General features: G+C 47.6%; 1 protein-coding gene across 5 annotated transcripts in view; it reads right to left on the bottom strand.

Annotated features, from left to right (window-relative positions):
• The window catches only part of LOC117360092 (dual specificity protein phosphatase 22-A-like), an 86,849-nt gene extending 71,268 nt beyond the window's left edge, over positions 1-15,581 (bottom strand). The window contains exons 1-3 of one of the 5 annotated variants that reach the window (XM_033943742.1): positions 15,457-15,581; positions 5,085-5,118; positions 1,336-1,418 (exon numbers count right to left, since the gene is read on the bottom strand). In XM_033943742.1, coding sequence (XP_033799633.1) covers positions 1,336-1,418; positions 5,085-5,118; positions 15,457-15,477 — 138 coding nt within the window. In that variant the 5' untranslated portion in view covers positions 15,478-15,581. Of the gene's footprint in view, positions 1-1,335; positions 1,434-5,084; positions 5,119-15,456 lie in introns of all 5 variants that reach the window. The other 4 variants (XM_033943743.1, XM_033943741.1, XM_033943744.1 and 1 more) reach the window with 4 other exon arrangements.
• Between the last annotated feature and the right edge of the window lie 453 nt (positions 15,582-16,034).

The raw sequence follows: 16,034 nt of genomic DNA, 5'->3' as shown, positions 1-16,034 counted from the left end.
GACTTGGAAACAGGGACGAAGTGTGAAGTTATAAAATTTGCGGATGACACCAAACTCTGCAGCAGAGTTAGGATCACAGAGGAGTGCGAAGACCTGCAAAGGGACCTAAGCAAACTGGAAAAGTGAGCAAATAAACGGCAAATGCGCTTTAACATAGAGAAATGCAAGGTCACACATATAGGGAAAAGGAACCCGATGTTCAGCTACAAAATGGGGGGAGCATTGCCGGGGGAAAGTAATCTTGAAAAAGACTTGGGTGTGCTGGTGGATACAACAATGAAATCAACGGCACCATGTGCGGCGGCCTCAAAGAAAGCAAACAGAATGCTGGGCATCATTAAGAAGGGTATCACGACCAGGACAAAGGAAGTCATCATGCCGCTGCATCGTGCGATGGTGCGCCCGCATCTGGAATACTGTGTCCAATATTGGTCACCGTACCTCAAAAAGGACATGGCGATACTTGAGAGGGTCTAGAGAAGAGCGACGAAAATGATAAAAGGTATGGAAGACTGTACATACGCTGACAGGCTGGGGCTCTTCTCCCTGGAGAAGAGGAGACTTAGAGGCGACATGATAGAAACTTTCAAGATCATGAAAGGCATAGAAAAGGTAGACAAGGATAGATTTTTCAGACTATGGGGAACCACAAGTATGAGAGGGCACTCGGAGAAACTGGAAGGGGGCAGGTTTAGAACCAATGCCAGGAGGTTTTTCTTCACTCAAAGGGTTGTGGACACATGGAACGCGCTCCCGGAGGAGGTGATCTGGCAGAGTACACTACGGGGATTCAAAGAGGGATTGGATAGATTCCTGAAGGGTAGGGGGATTGAGGGGTACAGAGAGAGGTAGAAAGGGTATAGAAAGAGTACAGATAGAAAAATAAGGGGGCTATAGGGCTAAATCAAGAAAATCTGACAGGTCATGGACCTGATGGGCCGCCGCGGGTGTGGACTGCTGGGCGCGATGGACCTCTGGTCTGACCCAGTGGAGGCAAATTCTTATGTTCTTAACCCAACACCAATGCATATACGAGAAGAAATGATGTGCTATGAATCAACAGCGCGTATATATGTCAGGGACATTTTATTAGGGCCTACTGGCAAGCACAGATGAACTCCAAGGGGGAGGAAAGGATAGCAGTTGATAGGAATGGGCAGACTGGAGAGTAAAATGCCGTTTCACACACAAAGAAAAATGTACAAAATTGCTTCCGAAATATTTGCTTCAAGCCTGAAAACTGCTTTTCCGCTCATGATATAATGGAGACACCAAATGATGGGCAGTTCTGGCGGCTCTGGAAGTCACCGGAATGATGTTTCTCATCCCACTCACCTGCAGTTTGGTCTTGGCACTGTTATGCACAGACAGAATGTGAGTGACTCCGTTCTTAGCTAAGCTGGCTTTATCTTCAGAGTCTGTAAATAGAAAAACTGCGGGACATAAGTCAGAGCTAGTTACCGGATTCCTCAGACACCTCCTGCTTATTACTACTTTGCTAGAATAAAAAAGGTGCATACCAGAGGTGAGTAAATGCAGCCTGAAAGTCAAACACAGCTCACTGGCACATAATTTGTATTCCACTCCATCCCTTCAATTTTCACGTAGCTCCAGTCCGTCGACATTTACGCTTCAGTTGCTCTGCTGACATCATCAGTCAGAGTCCCAAATATCCTTTGTTCATGATCGAGGCAAACAGCGTGCAAGAATTTAAGAGCAAATGGGAAGCCCATGTGGGATCCCTTAGAGGGTTAAGCCAAGGGAACCTGTCACCAGGAGTGGGATCCCTAGGATAGTAGACTTGGGGGTGGGTCAGTAGAGTGGGCAGACCTGATGGGCTATGGCCCTTATCTGCCGTCATCTTCTATGTTTCTATGACATGTGCATAGCAGTGCATCATTTAAAATGGACATTCTAACATATTGTCCAATCCTGCACGAAGTAGATTGTTAAATTAAATTATGTTTTAATGGTTAGATAACCTTTGTTGAGGCTGCTGTTCCTTGGAAGGGTTTGGAGGGAGGGTAGTGAGGAAGGTGCATTGGGGGCTATATATTCTTCTTTGTTGCTTTGTATTTGCCTTGTTTGAAATTAATAAAAAAAAGATTTAAATATAAGGTGGACATTCAGGACACTGAGGCCTGGATTCTGTAACCAGTGCCATTGTCGGCGGCCGCCTTAAAAAGTGGCCACCGATCGGGTATCAATCACGCGATGGCACCGGGTATGGAATCACGCCTCCGGCAAAGGTAGGCCCTGGAAATATAGGCCAGGGTTTTCCAGGCCTACATTTTCAGCGCTTACCTTTGACGTGAATCGCGCCTGCGTGGGCATTTGGGTCACCAAACGCCACTTCCGGCATTAGCCACGCCCACAGTGGCGTTAGACGGCCTAAAGCACCTACAGAGATGTGATTCCAGCACCGATATTTTAGGCGCCCGTAGGCACCTGGAAACTCAGTTAAAACACCACTTAACCAGTATTTCTTTACTGAGCTTGGGCGCCTACAGGTTACAGAATCTGGGTCTGAGTGATGAAGTCAGCAGCGTGATAACATAGAACACTAGCACATGCCTTACCTCGTGTCTATGCCCCGGCCACTCTGGCATTACACCTGCTTCAAAGATTTCATTACTGAAAAATACTTTATCATTTGGAATATTTGTACATTTCCCCTTCCCTATTCGCGGTTTCGACACTCGCGGTTTCACATGTTCACAACTTTTTTTGTGGGGGTGGAACATCATAGTTACGGACGTTCCTGCCTCCCTCCAGCCTTCCTCCCGGCATCCCGGCCTTGCCTGGTGGTCTAACGGGCTTTCAGGGCAGGAGCGATCTTCCTACACTCCTGCCCCGTGTAGATCGCCAACAGGAAATGGCTGCTGTGAGCTCCCGTCGTAGTCTCGAGAGACTACGGGAACACACGGCAGTCATTTCCTATTGGCAATATGCACGGGGCAGGAGCGTAGGAAGATTGCTCCTGCCCCGAAAGCCTGCTAGACCACCAGGTAAGGCCGAGATGCCGGGGGGAAGGCGGGAGGGAGGCGGGGTTGGGTCAGAGCTGGATGAGAAGTTATTCGCGGTTTTTCTCCATGTGCAGTTCGGCTCTGCCCCTATCCCCTGCGAATACCGAGGGAGAAGTATATACAAATAATAAATAGAAAAAAATGGAAAATGATACCTTATTACTGAACTAATTTAATACATTTTAGGTCAGATTCAGGAAATGACACTCAAATTTAGGCAAAAACAAAGACCAGCAGTCTGATTATACGGAGGTGATAATATAATCCAAAAGTGCTCAGAGGTATAAATGAGAGACCAAAAACAGGGTCAAGCCCAGCATTATACGTCTCAACTTCTCTCAGTCATTGCGCATATGAAAAGATGCCCCAATCAAATGCTTAAATTCTTGTAACATATCACATGAAAAGTCCATTTATCTCATTTCTTTCCTCAATCGCTATCTGTGCCCTAATCTGATTTTATCTTATGCTCTGAAATGCAATCTAAAATATTAATGTAGACTAAAACACTTTTTATATAAAAACCCTAACAGAGACTCTAAAGGCTAGACCAGTGTTCTTCAACCACCGGTCCATAGACCAGTGCCGGTCCACAGAAATTTCCTGCCCGTCAGGCCCAAAACAGTGTTCTTCAACCGCCAGTCCACGGTGCGATCGATGCGATGTTATCTTCGAGCCAGCTCCCTCTTCCTCACTGATTCAGTGCACAAAGCCACGGGCAGTGGCTCCTACGGGGATCCTGCGCCTGAAGCGGAAGCCTTCTCTCTGATGTTGCAACGTCAGAGGGAAGGCTTCCAGATGAGGCACGGGACGTGTAAGGTGCAATTAGTACTATTATGGGGGCGGGGTCTGGGGTGGATATTGGGTAGAGATGGGTGGGGTCTGGCCCACAACTTAGCCCAGTGTTCTTCAACCGCCAGTCCACGGTGCGATCGATGCGATGTTATCTTTGAGCCAGCTCCCTCTTCCTAACTGATTCAGTGCACAAAGCCACGGGCAGTGGCTCCTACGGGCATCCTGCGCCTTAACCGGAAGCCTTCTCTCTGACGTTGCAACGTCAGACGGAAGGCTTCCAGATGAGGCACGTGCAAGGTGCAATTAGTACTATTATGGGGGCGGGGTCTGGGGTGGATATTGGGTAGAGATGGGTGGGGTCTGGCCCACAACTTAGCCCAGTGTTCTTCAACCGCCAGTCCACGGACCGATGCCGGTCCACAGAATAATTCTTTTATTTCTGCCAGTCCATAGGTGTAAAAAGGTTGAAAAACACTGGGCGAGACTATTGCCTAAACCAGGGGTGTCCAATGTCGGTCCTCGAGGGCCGCAATCCAGTCGGGTTTTCAGGATTTCCCCAATGAATATGCATGAGATCTATGTGCATGCACTGCTTTCAATGCATATTCATTGGGGAAATCCTGAAAACCCGACTGGATTGCGGCCCTCGAGGACCGACATTGGACACCTCTGGCCTAAACTGACTGCTGTAAAAGTAGAGTACTGAACAAAAAAAAAGTTTGAATGCTAGCAGGTAAGATATTCCAATGGAGGTTTTCTTCCCATTAGCACAGGGGTGTCAAACACATCTGGCCCACAGTGTAATTATGGCCCCCTTTTAGTAAACCATGATAGCGTTTTCTTGGAAATGTCCTTCTGTCTAGACCAGGGGTGGGCAACTCCGGTCCTTGAGAGCCGTAACACAGTCGGGCTTTCAGGATTTCCCCAATGAATATGCATTGAAAGCAGTGCATGCAAATAGATCTCATGCATATTCATTGGGGAAATCCTGAAAACCTGACTGGAGTTGCCCACCCCTGGTCTAGAACCTGCTCCTTCTAGAGATGAAAATGTTTAATTCAACTACTGTTTTTAATAAATTCTGCATGGAATTGAGTTTTCTGACCATCTTTTAACTTATCATATGATATTCTCCGTATGCATTTTTGTTGTAAACTGCTTCTTAGCCTTAAATAAAACAAGACATAAAAAAACACAGACACAGACAGTCCTAGAAAGTGCCAATCAGACAGACAGACAGATGTATTTTATGGAGACACTCACCTCTAATGTTCCCCAGGAACAGCCCATTGGTGATCTGAGAGGAAAGAGAGAAGAGAAACTCATCTTCGTTGCCAATAATCCCTACCAATGCAATCAGTCCAAGGACCAAAATGAAAATCTGCCTTTAACGTACTCGCTAAACGGTTCTAGCCAATTTATTCTAGCGGCAGATTATCAAAACAGCTTACCAAGGTCTTTTCCGAGTTTTCTAGCAGTCTCCAATACTGCCATGCAAATGTAGTACAACGAGGTCCATGCCAATCCTCTCGGCTGAGCCACTCCGTTCTCGTCCTGTGGTACAGACCCGCTCTGAAGCCGATCCTCCTCGGGACCAGGAAGGGCACCGGTCTCCCCGGGACTGAGAACGACACCGCTCTTCCCGGGACCGGGATCAGCACCGGTCTTCCTCTCCCGGTACCGTCTCAATGCGCTCTGGCAAGTCTCTTTCTAAGACCCGCCACACCGAGCCTTCCACCCCGACATCTCGGCGTGCGCACACTGACATCAGAGACCCAGACTTATGGGAAGAATCCCCTCCCGGTACCGAGGAGGACGCATCGTCCACAGACGAGGAACCCTCAGTGACCGATGCCGCTTCCAAGCCTGAGCAATCCTCTTTCACCAAATTCCTCAGGGAAATGTCGGCGGCTGAAATACTGAAATGATCACTCCGAGCGATTCTCTATAATCGCCAAATAATTCTCTAACCTTGTTGTGCCACATTTGCAGTAAATACTTTCCAACAGGTCTGAGCTGTCATTGCCTTAATTTTTGATCAGGGCCTGAGCGCTGATTGGCTCAGGCACTGACGGGAAAGTAAGGCTTGACAGCTCAGAACCCCTCCCCATACAAATTAAAAAAAAACAAAAAACAACCCAACCCAAATTGATGTTCGGCAGGAAAGATGCCAACTCTTTCCTGCCATTTCGCAGACACTAGCAACCCCACACCCCCCCGGCAGCGTGAGAGATGCCTATGCTCTCCCGTCACCAAGCAACACCCCCCCAGCTCCCCTCGGCAGCAGGAAAGATGTTCATGTTCTCCTGCCACCAAGCAACAACTTCCCAGCAGCGGGAGAGATGCTAATCTCTCCTGCCACCACGCAACCTCCCCTGTGCCTCCGACAACCCCAGCCCTCTCCCCTTTACCTTACTTAAATGGCTGGCCAGAGGGATGCCTACTCTCTCCGGCTAGCTGGCCCACCTCTTCAAAATGGCAGGCCTTCCACTCCTTGGCTCATCCTGGGATGCACTGGGGAGGGGCCTGAGGCTCCGACTGGCCCAGGTTAAGGCCCCTCCTATGGGTGGGACCTTATGCATCTGGGCCAATCAGAGCCCGTCACCTCCATTCTCAGGACAAGTATTAAGATCCAGTGGTGCCTCTCTAATTGCAGAAAAGTAAATCACTGCATGGCCTGGCTACTGCGGGCTTAAAACAATCCAGGAGGATGCTTGCTACATGCCACAGCCTCTCTCCACACACAAGGTCACCCTCCCAGTGTAACAGGCTGACCACAGAGGGGATCTGTCCTGTCAAGTCAGACCCGGATCGAGTGGCCACCAGAACTCAACTGCAGAGCTGTCTGCATGGCAACCAAACATTAGCACTGCAAGATGCCAACCTGTTAAGAACAGAGGCCAGCAAGAAAAGCTAAAAACGCAGACTTTGTGGCTTTGTTTTGTATTTCTATGGTAACAGCATCTCATAAACATTGTAAGCAAGGGCTTTAATAACACATTTCAGTACAGAATAGTTCAGCTACCAGACAAGATTTCAAAGCTTTCTATTTTGGGATCCTCAAGTAAGGGCTTGAGATTGTTGAGTTTACCTCTTAAGATATGAGGATGGTTGGAGGGGAACGCTGCAGGGAGGGGAGCTGGAAAGCCAGACCAGATTCCTCGTAATAATGCTAAATCAAATGCTTTGCTGTTGAGTTCATTTATTTCGAAGTACCATGAACACCATATAAGAAAAAGACAAAATGAATAGGCAAGTCACTCTGACACTGAATTGTGAGCCAAGCACGTTCCACTCTTGGACACTAGGCCAAGGGCCGGCCCGTTCTACACTTGGCCATGGGTCCTGGACAAGCTATTCTGACACTGAGCCCTGGGTCGGCCAGTTCGGCTTTTTCTTCTTTCTTTCTCTCTCTCTTTCCTTTTGCACTGTCCCTTTTCAGCCTCTCTCCACTGTCTTTCCCCCTTTCTCCTTCTCCAGTGAACAAACCTCACCTCTTCTCCAATCTGCTCTTCTTTCACCCATAGTTTCTCCTTTGACCTTCTTCTCCCCCTCTCCTTCCCTCTGCAGTATCATCTCCATCTAGTCTCTCTAACACGAGTCTCTTCCCTATCTCTGTCAAAGTATAGAAAATGGTGGCAGATAAAAGCCATGCAGTCTATCCAATCTTAGATCTATTATCCCTTCCTCTCCCTCTGAAGTCCTCTGTGCTTTTCCCATGCTTTCTTGAATTCTGATACATCCTCATTTCTACCACCTCCACCAGGAGGCTGTTCCATACATCCTCCACCCTTTACACAAAGTCTAGCCTCCTTCACTTTCATCCTATGCCCCCTCATTCCAGTTTCTTTTCAGTTCAGTGACATAGCGAGGGTAGGGGGCGTCTGAGGTGGAGGTGCACTTCTGCCTCCCCCCTCCACTGCACACATGTACCTGCTCCCCTGCTGCTTAAACCTGGACCCCTGACATCCCCCCCTTCGACACCAAGCACCCCCCGCCTTCCGATCGCCTTAGTCCCCCTGGTGATGCACTAGGAGCCTAAGACCCAACCCCCTCCCACAAAATCCTGTGGTCTAGTGGTCAGGAGGGATAGGATCATACACCCCTCCAGCTCTAGAACTCTCCACCCTGACATCACCCCCCCTACCTTTCATAGAAAATCATGCAGGAGGGATGCCCACTCTCTCCTGCCTTGAAGGGACATCTCTTCAAAATGGCGGCCCTTCTCTCTCCCAGTGCATCATGGATGCACTGGAAGGGGCCTAAGGTTCTGATTGGCTCAGGCATCTAAGGCCCCTTCCACTAAGAAGGCACCCTGGATGGACCGCCCTCTGTTCCCTCCCCTTACTATATCACTGTTTCAATTGACAGAGACTCACCTCCTGTACATTTATGCTGTGGAGATATTGAAACGTGTCTATCACATATCCCCTGTCCCACCTTTCCTCCAAAGTATACACATTGAGTTCCCTGAGTTTTTATAATGAAGACCACTGACCATTTTAGGAGCTGACTCAGGACTGACTTCATCCTGTTTGAATCCTTTTGAAGGTGAGATCTCCAGAAATGTTCAAAATATTCTAAACATGGTCTTACCAGAGACTTACACATCACTTCATGACTACATGGCCAATGGGGACCCTGAGCATGCTCACTTGAGACCTGCTGTATATTATTACCTACTAAGCTAAAGATACATATTCAGGGGGTTTATTCTATCTATACAACAACTGGCCCTCTTTTTTATATTCAGATAAGTGGAGAGATTACAATGCCGAGTCCTTAGCCAGTTATCAAAGCTTTACCTTTCCCTGTTCCAACATTCAGTCGGTCCATTTTGTAAGATGTAACAGAATAGAGAAAGATCGGTGAATGCGTGTGAAAAGTGAATGAAAGTGTGAATGAAGTGTTTGGGAAAGGTGAAATGTGTTTGTGCAAGCTGAGGAGACATGCAAAGTTTGTGACAGGTGGGCAAGTGTGTGTTTGTGCAAAGTGAATAAGCATGCATATGTTTGAGAAGTGTGAACTACTATGTGTTTGTGAAACGTGAGTACACATGCAAATGTTTGTGAAAGGAATATCTGTGGAACGTGAGTGAATGTGTAAATACTTATGAAAATTGAGAAAGCATGTGACTGTTTATGAAAGGAACATTTGTGAAAAGTGAGTGAAAGGTCAGCAATGGATCAAGCCTTGAGAACTGGTGCTAATGCAACCCTTGTTTTGGGTATACACACACATGTGTTGCGATGCCTGTGTCATATTCGGGTGTCAGCTACTTGTTTACTCATGAAACACTAAGGAGCTGTTCTGTGCAGCGTGTGCAACTGTGGACTGGATTCACACTGCTCAGGTCCCAGGATCACCACCTGCAGCTGAGCAAATGAATCGGCCTCTGTGGTCCTCTTGAGAAATGTGCTGCTCAGCGATCTCTCTCTTACTGGCATCTCTTGACAGCTGGCCTCGGTGAAACAACCCATTACAGCAGAGGTGTGGTGCCAGTTATTGTCTGTCCTATTTTAAGGACCAACAAACGTGAAAGAGTGGTGGCAACCCAGAAGAGGAAAAGAAAAACTCTCTCGTCTACTGTAGTTGCAAGAATTCATTGCTTATCGAGACAAATCGCAGCAAATTGGAGTATGCCAGATATCTAAAGGAAACCTTGTATAGAATCTATTTGTTTTATTCAATATACAAGCTACCCAGTGGCATGGGGTGAGGACTTTCAGGGGATTCAGTGAATCCCCAGTTCTAAAGCCCTGCTTTTTGTTTTGTTTACTTTTTGCTTAATGCAGTTGGATTTATTGAGTAGACAGCCTGCTCAACCAAACTAAAATATCCCACTCCCCCCCCCCCAAAAAAAAAAAAAGTAGTGCTGATCTAGAACATAAGATTTGCCACTGTTGGGTCAGAACAGTGGTCCTTCGTGCCCAGCAGTCCGCTCACACCGGCCCTTAGGTCAAAGACCAGTGCCCTATTTGGGTCTAGCCTTACTTGCGTATGTTTTGTTCCAGTAGGAACTTATCCAACCTTGTCATGAATCCACGAAGGGTGTTTTCCCCTATAACAGCTTTGGGAAGAGCGTTCCAGACCTCCACCACTCTCTGGGTGAAGAAGAACTTCCTTACATTTGTACGGAATCTTTTCTGAATTCGATTGGCTGAGCAGCATCTAGTGGTTGGGGGTGAATCCCCTGAAGGCCCTGACCGCATGCCACTGAAGCTACCATATTCTCTATAATAATAGCCCACCTCTAATAATGGCCCACCCCCCTCTGATCAGCACCAAAAAAAACCCTGTAAATTTCATCATAGAAGTCAAATTCCTCCAATAACAGCCCACCCCCATAATTTGCAATAACCAGCATCGCTACCCTCTCCTTCCCCACCATGATGACAGGGTCCTTCTTCTTATCTTTTCTCACAGTTCTGGCACTGGGTCAGTGCAAGGCCTTGAGCATGCATCGATATTCAAGGCTTCGATTATGTGCAAATACTCAAGGCCCTGCACCACCCAAGCATCAGAATACTGAGGAGAGATAAGAAGAGACATCCAGTGATCTCAAAGTGGTAGGAGTGGGGGAGAGTCAAGGAGAACAATGCTGGTTACTACAGGATAGCAGAGTAGAGAAAAAAAAATTACCTCCATTAATAGCCCACCCTAGAAACATAGAAACATGATGGCAGATAAAGGGCATATAGGCCCATCCACAGCAACCACTATCTCTTCCTATCTCCAATAGATCCCACGTGACTGTCACACACCTTCTTGAATTCAGAAACCGTCTCTGTCTCCATCTACCACCCAAAGTATTTCCTTAGATTACTCCGGAGCCTGCAGGGGTGATTCCTGCCTCACACTTAAGGTTAGGCCTCACTCATGTCAAGCAAGCCTGAACCATCTTTCCTGCATGAACCATCGTTGCTGCCTGATGCATTCTGGATGTGTTTGCAAGAACTGTGTGTTTCCAGTCAAGGACATCTGCCTATTCATACATGTCCAGCTCCTGTGAACCTGGAGGAGTCATGAACTATGCTATGATCTTTGTTTCTGTGCTTATCATCTATGGCGCCTTCCAAGGCCTCTGCACAAGAGAAGACTATTCATTCTTGCTGTTCTGCATTGATTGGTCCTGGAGGGTCATCTGACACGACCTAAGGAGAAATGTGTTTGAGGAGAATTAGACTACGTTTGGATGTAAGGGAGCTCGGATCTAAACTTAGGTTTCTCTGTACACCACCGTAACAATAAGAACTGATAAAAGTTACCTCTTGTGACCTGCTCTTAGACTAGAGTGAAGACGCAGAACTGTCTTTGAAACAGATCTGGTTTCTATCACAAAAGGATTTGGGCAGGTCCGATTCGGGCAGGTCCGACGAATTCTTCAAGCCAAAATATGCAGATGAGGGCGATTGGAGGAATGCCCCCATCTGCAGGCACGGATCGCAGCTAAGCGATCCCCGCGCATGCGCAGACCATCCGTCCAGCTGCAACTTTTTGGGGTTTTTGGGGTTTTTTTAATCCTTTGCACGGGCTGGCTCTCTTCCAGGCAATCTTGCCGCCCAGACTCTCCTGCTCTCTGCCACCTTTGGTGCAGTGCGAGCCCACTGCGGCGTGCATCCCCGCTTTAAACCCCCGGGCTCGCACTGCAGGGAAGGTGGCGGAGAGTAGGAGCTCGGAGCAGAAAGCAGGGCTGGAAGATCGGGGTGAATAGGTTCTTGAGCTGAGCTCCATTAACTACTATTGCATGCGCTGGACCCAGGGGAAAGATGGGAGAGTTGGGGCAGGCAGGCAGGCGATCAGAGCATGCAGGCGGCTTATACAGCAGGCAGATGGCTTACAGCTATGAGTTTCAGTTCCGCCGAATAGGGAGAAAGAAGCTGCACAAATACTGTTTGAAAATAGAGCGTTTCATCCCTCTACTAACTGATCGAGTCATGGCGCTGAACCGGGGCTGGCAGGGCAGAGGGCAGGGCAGATGGAAAGGGCTTCAGCGATTGGTCCTCAGCAGTTGCTTGTTTGTGATCGGCCAGTCCAGTCGGTGTTGCAGGGTTTTGCTTTGTGAATCGGGTCTCTGCCTACTTTGCATGCCGTTGCCCTCATTTGCATGCGCGGATCGGAGGATGGTCGGCAGAGAGGTCAGTGAATCAGGCCGGGGTCACTAAGGGGTCATGGTTAGCAAAAAAAAAGCTGAGCCAAATGCAAGGCACATGCAAGAAGTGTCGGAGGGATCCAAAGTGAACTCGGGCTTTAGAATTTAGTTTAAATGTTCAGAAATAACCAGTTACATTTGAGTTCATGCAATGGTCAGTCCGGATGCAACTTGTGTCCAAGCCACAGTGGAATCTCTCTCACTCCTGGATTCACAAAAGAGGTTTTCTTGGGGCAAAATCTCTGCTCTCTTAAGCCAGGATAGGTGGGGCGTGATCTCAGTTTCTCAAAGGCACTGCGAACACTCGGTACTGTACTTGCTTCCTGCCAAAGAGAGTTTCCTTCTGGAGTCCAAAAGATGCGATGTCTACAGGAAATTTAGTCCCCAGGAAACTGGACCCCCCCCCCCAGATCTTCCCATCTAAAGCTTTGCTAGAACCAGTGTCAGAGCCACAATTATGTTCTGCAAATATCTATACAGAAGGCTATTCCAAAAATCTATAGGAAGCACAGCTACCCAGATTTAAGCCTACCCAAAAACAGACTAAAGCCCACTCAGGGTAGGAACACCATAACCTACAACAAAATAACAGAGAAGCCTAACATGTAAGACAACCATCCTTAAAAAAATATGAGTAAGAATGTAACTGAGTTTCACCTCTGTCAGTTATGTATTTGAGTCTCCTGTATATGTATTAAGGCTATGCATCCATTACACACTTAGACAACAAAAAGACAAAATACTCCACCAAAATGGCATTGAAAAATAAACCCCACAAAATGGAGCAGATTCATCCTTTCAACAGCTTCATAAGCATATTCAAAAAATTCAAAAGATATGCCGACTGAATCTATCTCACACCTATTGTGTGATATTCTCCTTCGGAGGATGGAAAGACCTCAGACTCCCTTTTCCCAACTCACAACAGAACCGCACATCCTGGTCTATTCAGTGGGTTTATTTCGACAATCATTGGTCTACCACCTCCTCCAATTATATACTAAATACGCATAAAGTCAGAGACAAGGAGTTTGATTGCGAGCATCAATCAGAGCTAAGGCCCAGATTCACTAACCTGCCCGATCGGGCCCAATCCGGGCAGGTCCGACGAATTCAGGAACAAAAAATATGCAGATGGGGGCAATCGGAGAAACGCCCCCGTCTGCCTGCACGGATCGCTGTTGTGCGATCCGTGGGCATGCGCAGGTCATCTGTAGATGGCCTGCGCATGCCCGTCTGAGATGCAACCTTTTTTTTTTTTTAACTTAAAACCTTTTTTTGTTAGTTTTTAGCCCTGCGAGACCATGGTTTTAACCCGCTTTAAACCCATGAGTTAAAACCACGGGCTCGCAGGGCGGAGAAGGGCAGAAGAGCTTCGGGGAAGGGCAGGAAAATGGCGATGCAGCAGGAGAGATTCGGGGAAGATCGAGACAGAGCAGGGCAGAGAGCAGGGCTTCCAGTTGGAAAGACGTTTTCGACTGGTCCCCAGCAGTCACTTCTTCAGGTGAGATCGGCTGGCCCAGTCAGATCGGATTGTTTGTGTTGTGAATCGCGTCCCAGCCTGCTTTGCATGCGTTTCACCTCATTTGCATGCATGGATTTGAAGTGGATCGCAGGAGAGGTAAGTGAATCAGGCCGGATGGAAATTTGAAAGTAAAGTGGCCGCAAACCAATCGGTTTGCTTTGTGAATCTAGCCCTAAGTTCCTGTTTTTTGATTTTTTGATGTTTTACATTGGACTGTATGCATATTTAGTATATAACTGGAGGAGGTGGTAGACCAATGATTGACGAAATAAACCCACTGAATAGACCAGCATGTGCGGTTCTGTTGTGAGTTGGGAAAAGGGAGTCTGCGGTCTTTCCATCCTCCGAAGGAGAATATCACAGAGTAGGTATGAGATATATTCAGTCGGCATATCTTTTGAACTTTCTGAATATGCTTATGAAGCTGTTGAAAGGGTGAATCTCTGAGATTTTAAGGAAAGATTATATGCATCTGTTACAACATTTGTAACCTGCCTAGATTCCCACTAAGCGAGGATTTGGCGGAATAGAAGTCCAAACATAACATAACATTCCCCAAAAAGCAGAGAGGCTAAATTTTCAAAAGAAATCAGGTGAGCTAAATTGGACTTACAGTACTCTCCCTGGACACAATGAAGGACTGCGCAGTATGGGCTGTCCCCAGATTAAGAACGAGTTACTTTTATAAAGCTGTTTTTAAGTTGGATTTATGTAACTCAGAACCTGTAGATTTTAAGATTCTTGCTGCTTACTAGAGAATGACATGGGGACAAATTTGTCCGCTTCCCCATAGGAACTCAATTTCTCTGTCCCGTCCAAGTAAGTTTTGTCCCTGTCCTGTTCCTGTAAGTTCTGTCTTAACCGCCTCGAACACTTATGATTTTAAAGTGTTTGAGGCTTGTGCAGGAATGGGGCAGGGACAGGAAAAGAACTTGTCCCCGTGTCATTTTCTACTGCTTACTTCTGCTCCCAGATGACAAAAAGGCCAACTGTCCCTACCAGGGTTCCCTGTAAGGAGCAGCAGGCACAACCACACACTGTTCTTAATGCTGCAGAAGTGTAGGAGTCGATGCCACTGCAAATACTGCTCAGTGAAAACAAATGAAGCTGCAACCACGTTCTTAAATAGCAACATTCATTCCAGAGCTGGTATTGTGATGTCATAACGCCTCATTCCACCAATGCCAAAGAGCCAAACTCATCAGTGATGTCACAATGGCTTGATTATTCCTATACGGGCAGTCTCCGGGTTAAGAACGAGATACGTTTTTAAAGCTGTTCGTAAGTCAAATTTGTATGTAAGTCAGAACATGAAGATTTTAAGATTCTTACTCCCAGCTGACAAAAGGGCCAACTGTCCTGCAGGGTTCCCTCTAAGGAACAGCACGCACAACCACACACTGTTCTTAATGTGGCCAAGCATCATTCCTGAATCTGCTGCAGGAGAAGTGTAGGAGCCTCTGCCACTGGAAAGACTGCTTAGTGAGCAACCACGTTCTTAAGTCGGGCAGCTGTAACTCGGGGACTGCCTGTACTGGAAATGCTCAAGAACCCACAGTGCTCACGCCTATCCATCCTATGATCACTGATGTTTATGGGCACCTCCAGCAGAGCACCCCCTAGAGGAAACCGGAAGTGCCATTGGTTAGCTGAGCCTGTTCCTTTAAGGCCCTTGTCAGAGCTCTGCTGGGTCTGTTTTGGTTACAGCATCTAATTTTAAAACAGATCGCCCTTAGCTCACGTGCTTGATGTTATTTCAATCCCCTGGAAGGCATCAAGGGATGGCAAAAAGCAACCAGCGACTAATGGGAATTGGACTCGGGTGGTCCTGTGAGACCCTCGCCCGGTGCCGATCTCCCCCCCCCCCCCCCACCCTCGGGACCTGCCGGGGTTCGGATTCAGCATAGTTTGCAAAGAAGCAGTGGGCACGGGTTTGGGGGCACTTTGCACCCTCGTACCTTGCTCATGCCGCTCCCCATGGCTCCAACAGAGAAAGAGCCCCTTGGAAACCGTCTCCAAAACAGCAGGTCCCGGGGAAATGCGGCGGTGGCGACTCGGGGGCAGGGACCAGACTCCGCCCCCTTCCCGCCCATGGGGCAAAACTTGATGCTTGCAAGGGGCTGGGCATGACTTCCCCAACATCCGGCAGGGCTGGGTCAAGGGACTGGGCTGTCACTCACAAGTCCCCCACCCTCCTACTGGAAAAATCTGAAGTCGTGCCACTTTTAGTCTCAGCCTAGGTTAGGGCTCTGACGGATCCTAAGGCTTCTCCCTCCCTAGGCTGAGACTAAAAGTGGCACGGACCAAGGGGCAAAAGTCTCGGCCTAGGGAGGGAGAAGCATTAGGATCCGTCATCCCTTAGGGCAGTGGTTCTCAGCTTTTCTATAGCCCACCCCCCACATTTGAAGATAAAGTCTAATTTCTAATTTTTGAACCACAAAATTGAACAAAAAAAAAAGAGCTTTTTAACAGTGCATAAAATGCAAATATAAATTCAGCAATTAGATTCAAATTTATTCAGAAAAAAAATGGTAAA

The sequence above is a fragment of the Geotrypetes seraphini genome, chromosome 4, assembly GCF_902459505.1.
Source record: "Geotrypetes seraphini chromosome 4, aGeoSer1.1, whole genome shotgun sequence".
Classification (NCBI taxonomy): Eukaryota; Metazoa; Chordata; class Amphibia; order Gymnophiona; family Dermophiidae; genus Geotrypetes; species Geotrypetes seraphini.
Note: the sequence above shows the minus strand (reverse complement) of the source record. Positions and strands in the feature narration are given on the sequence as shown.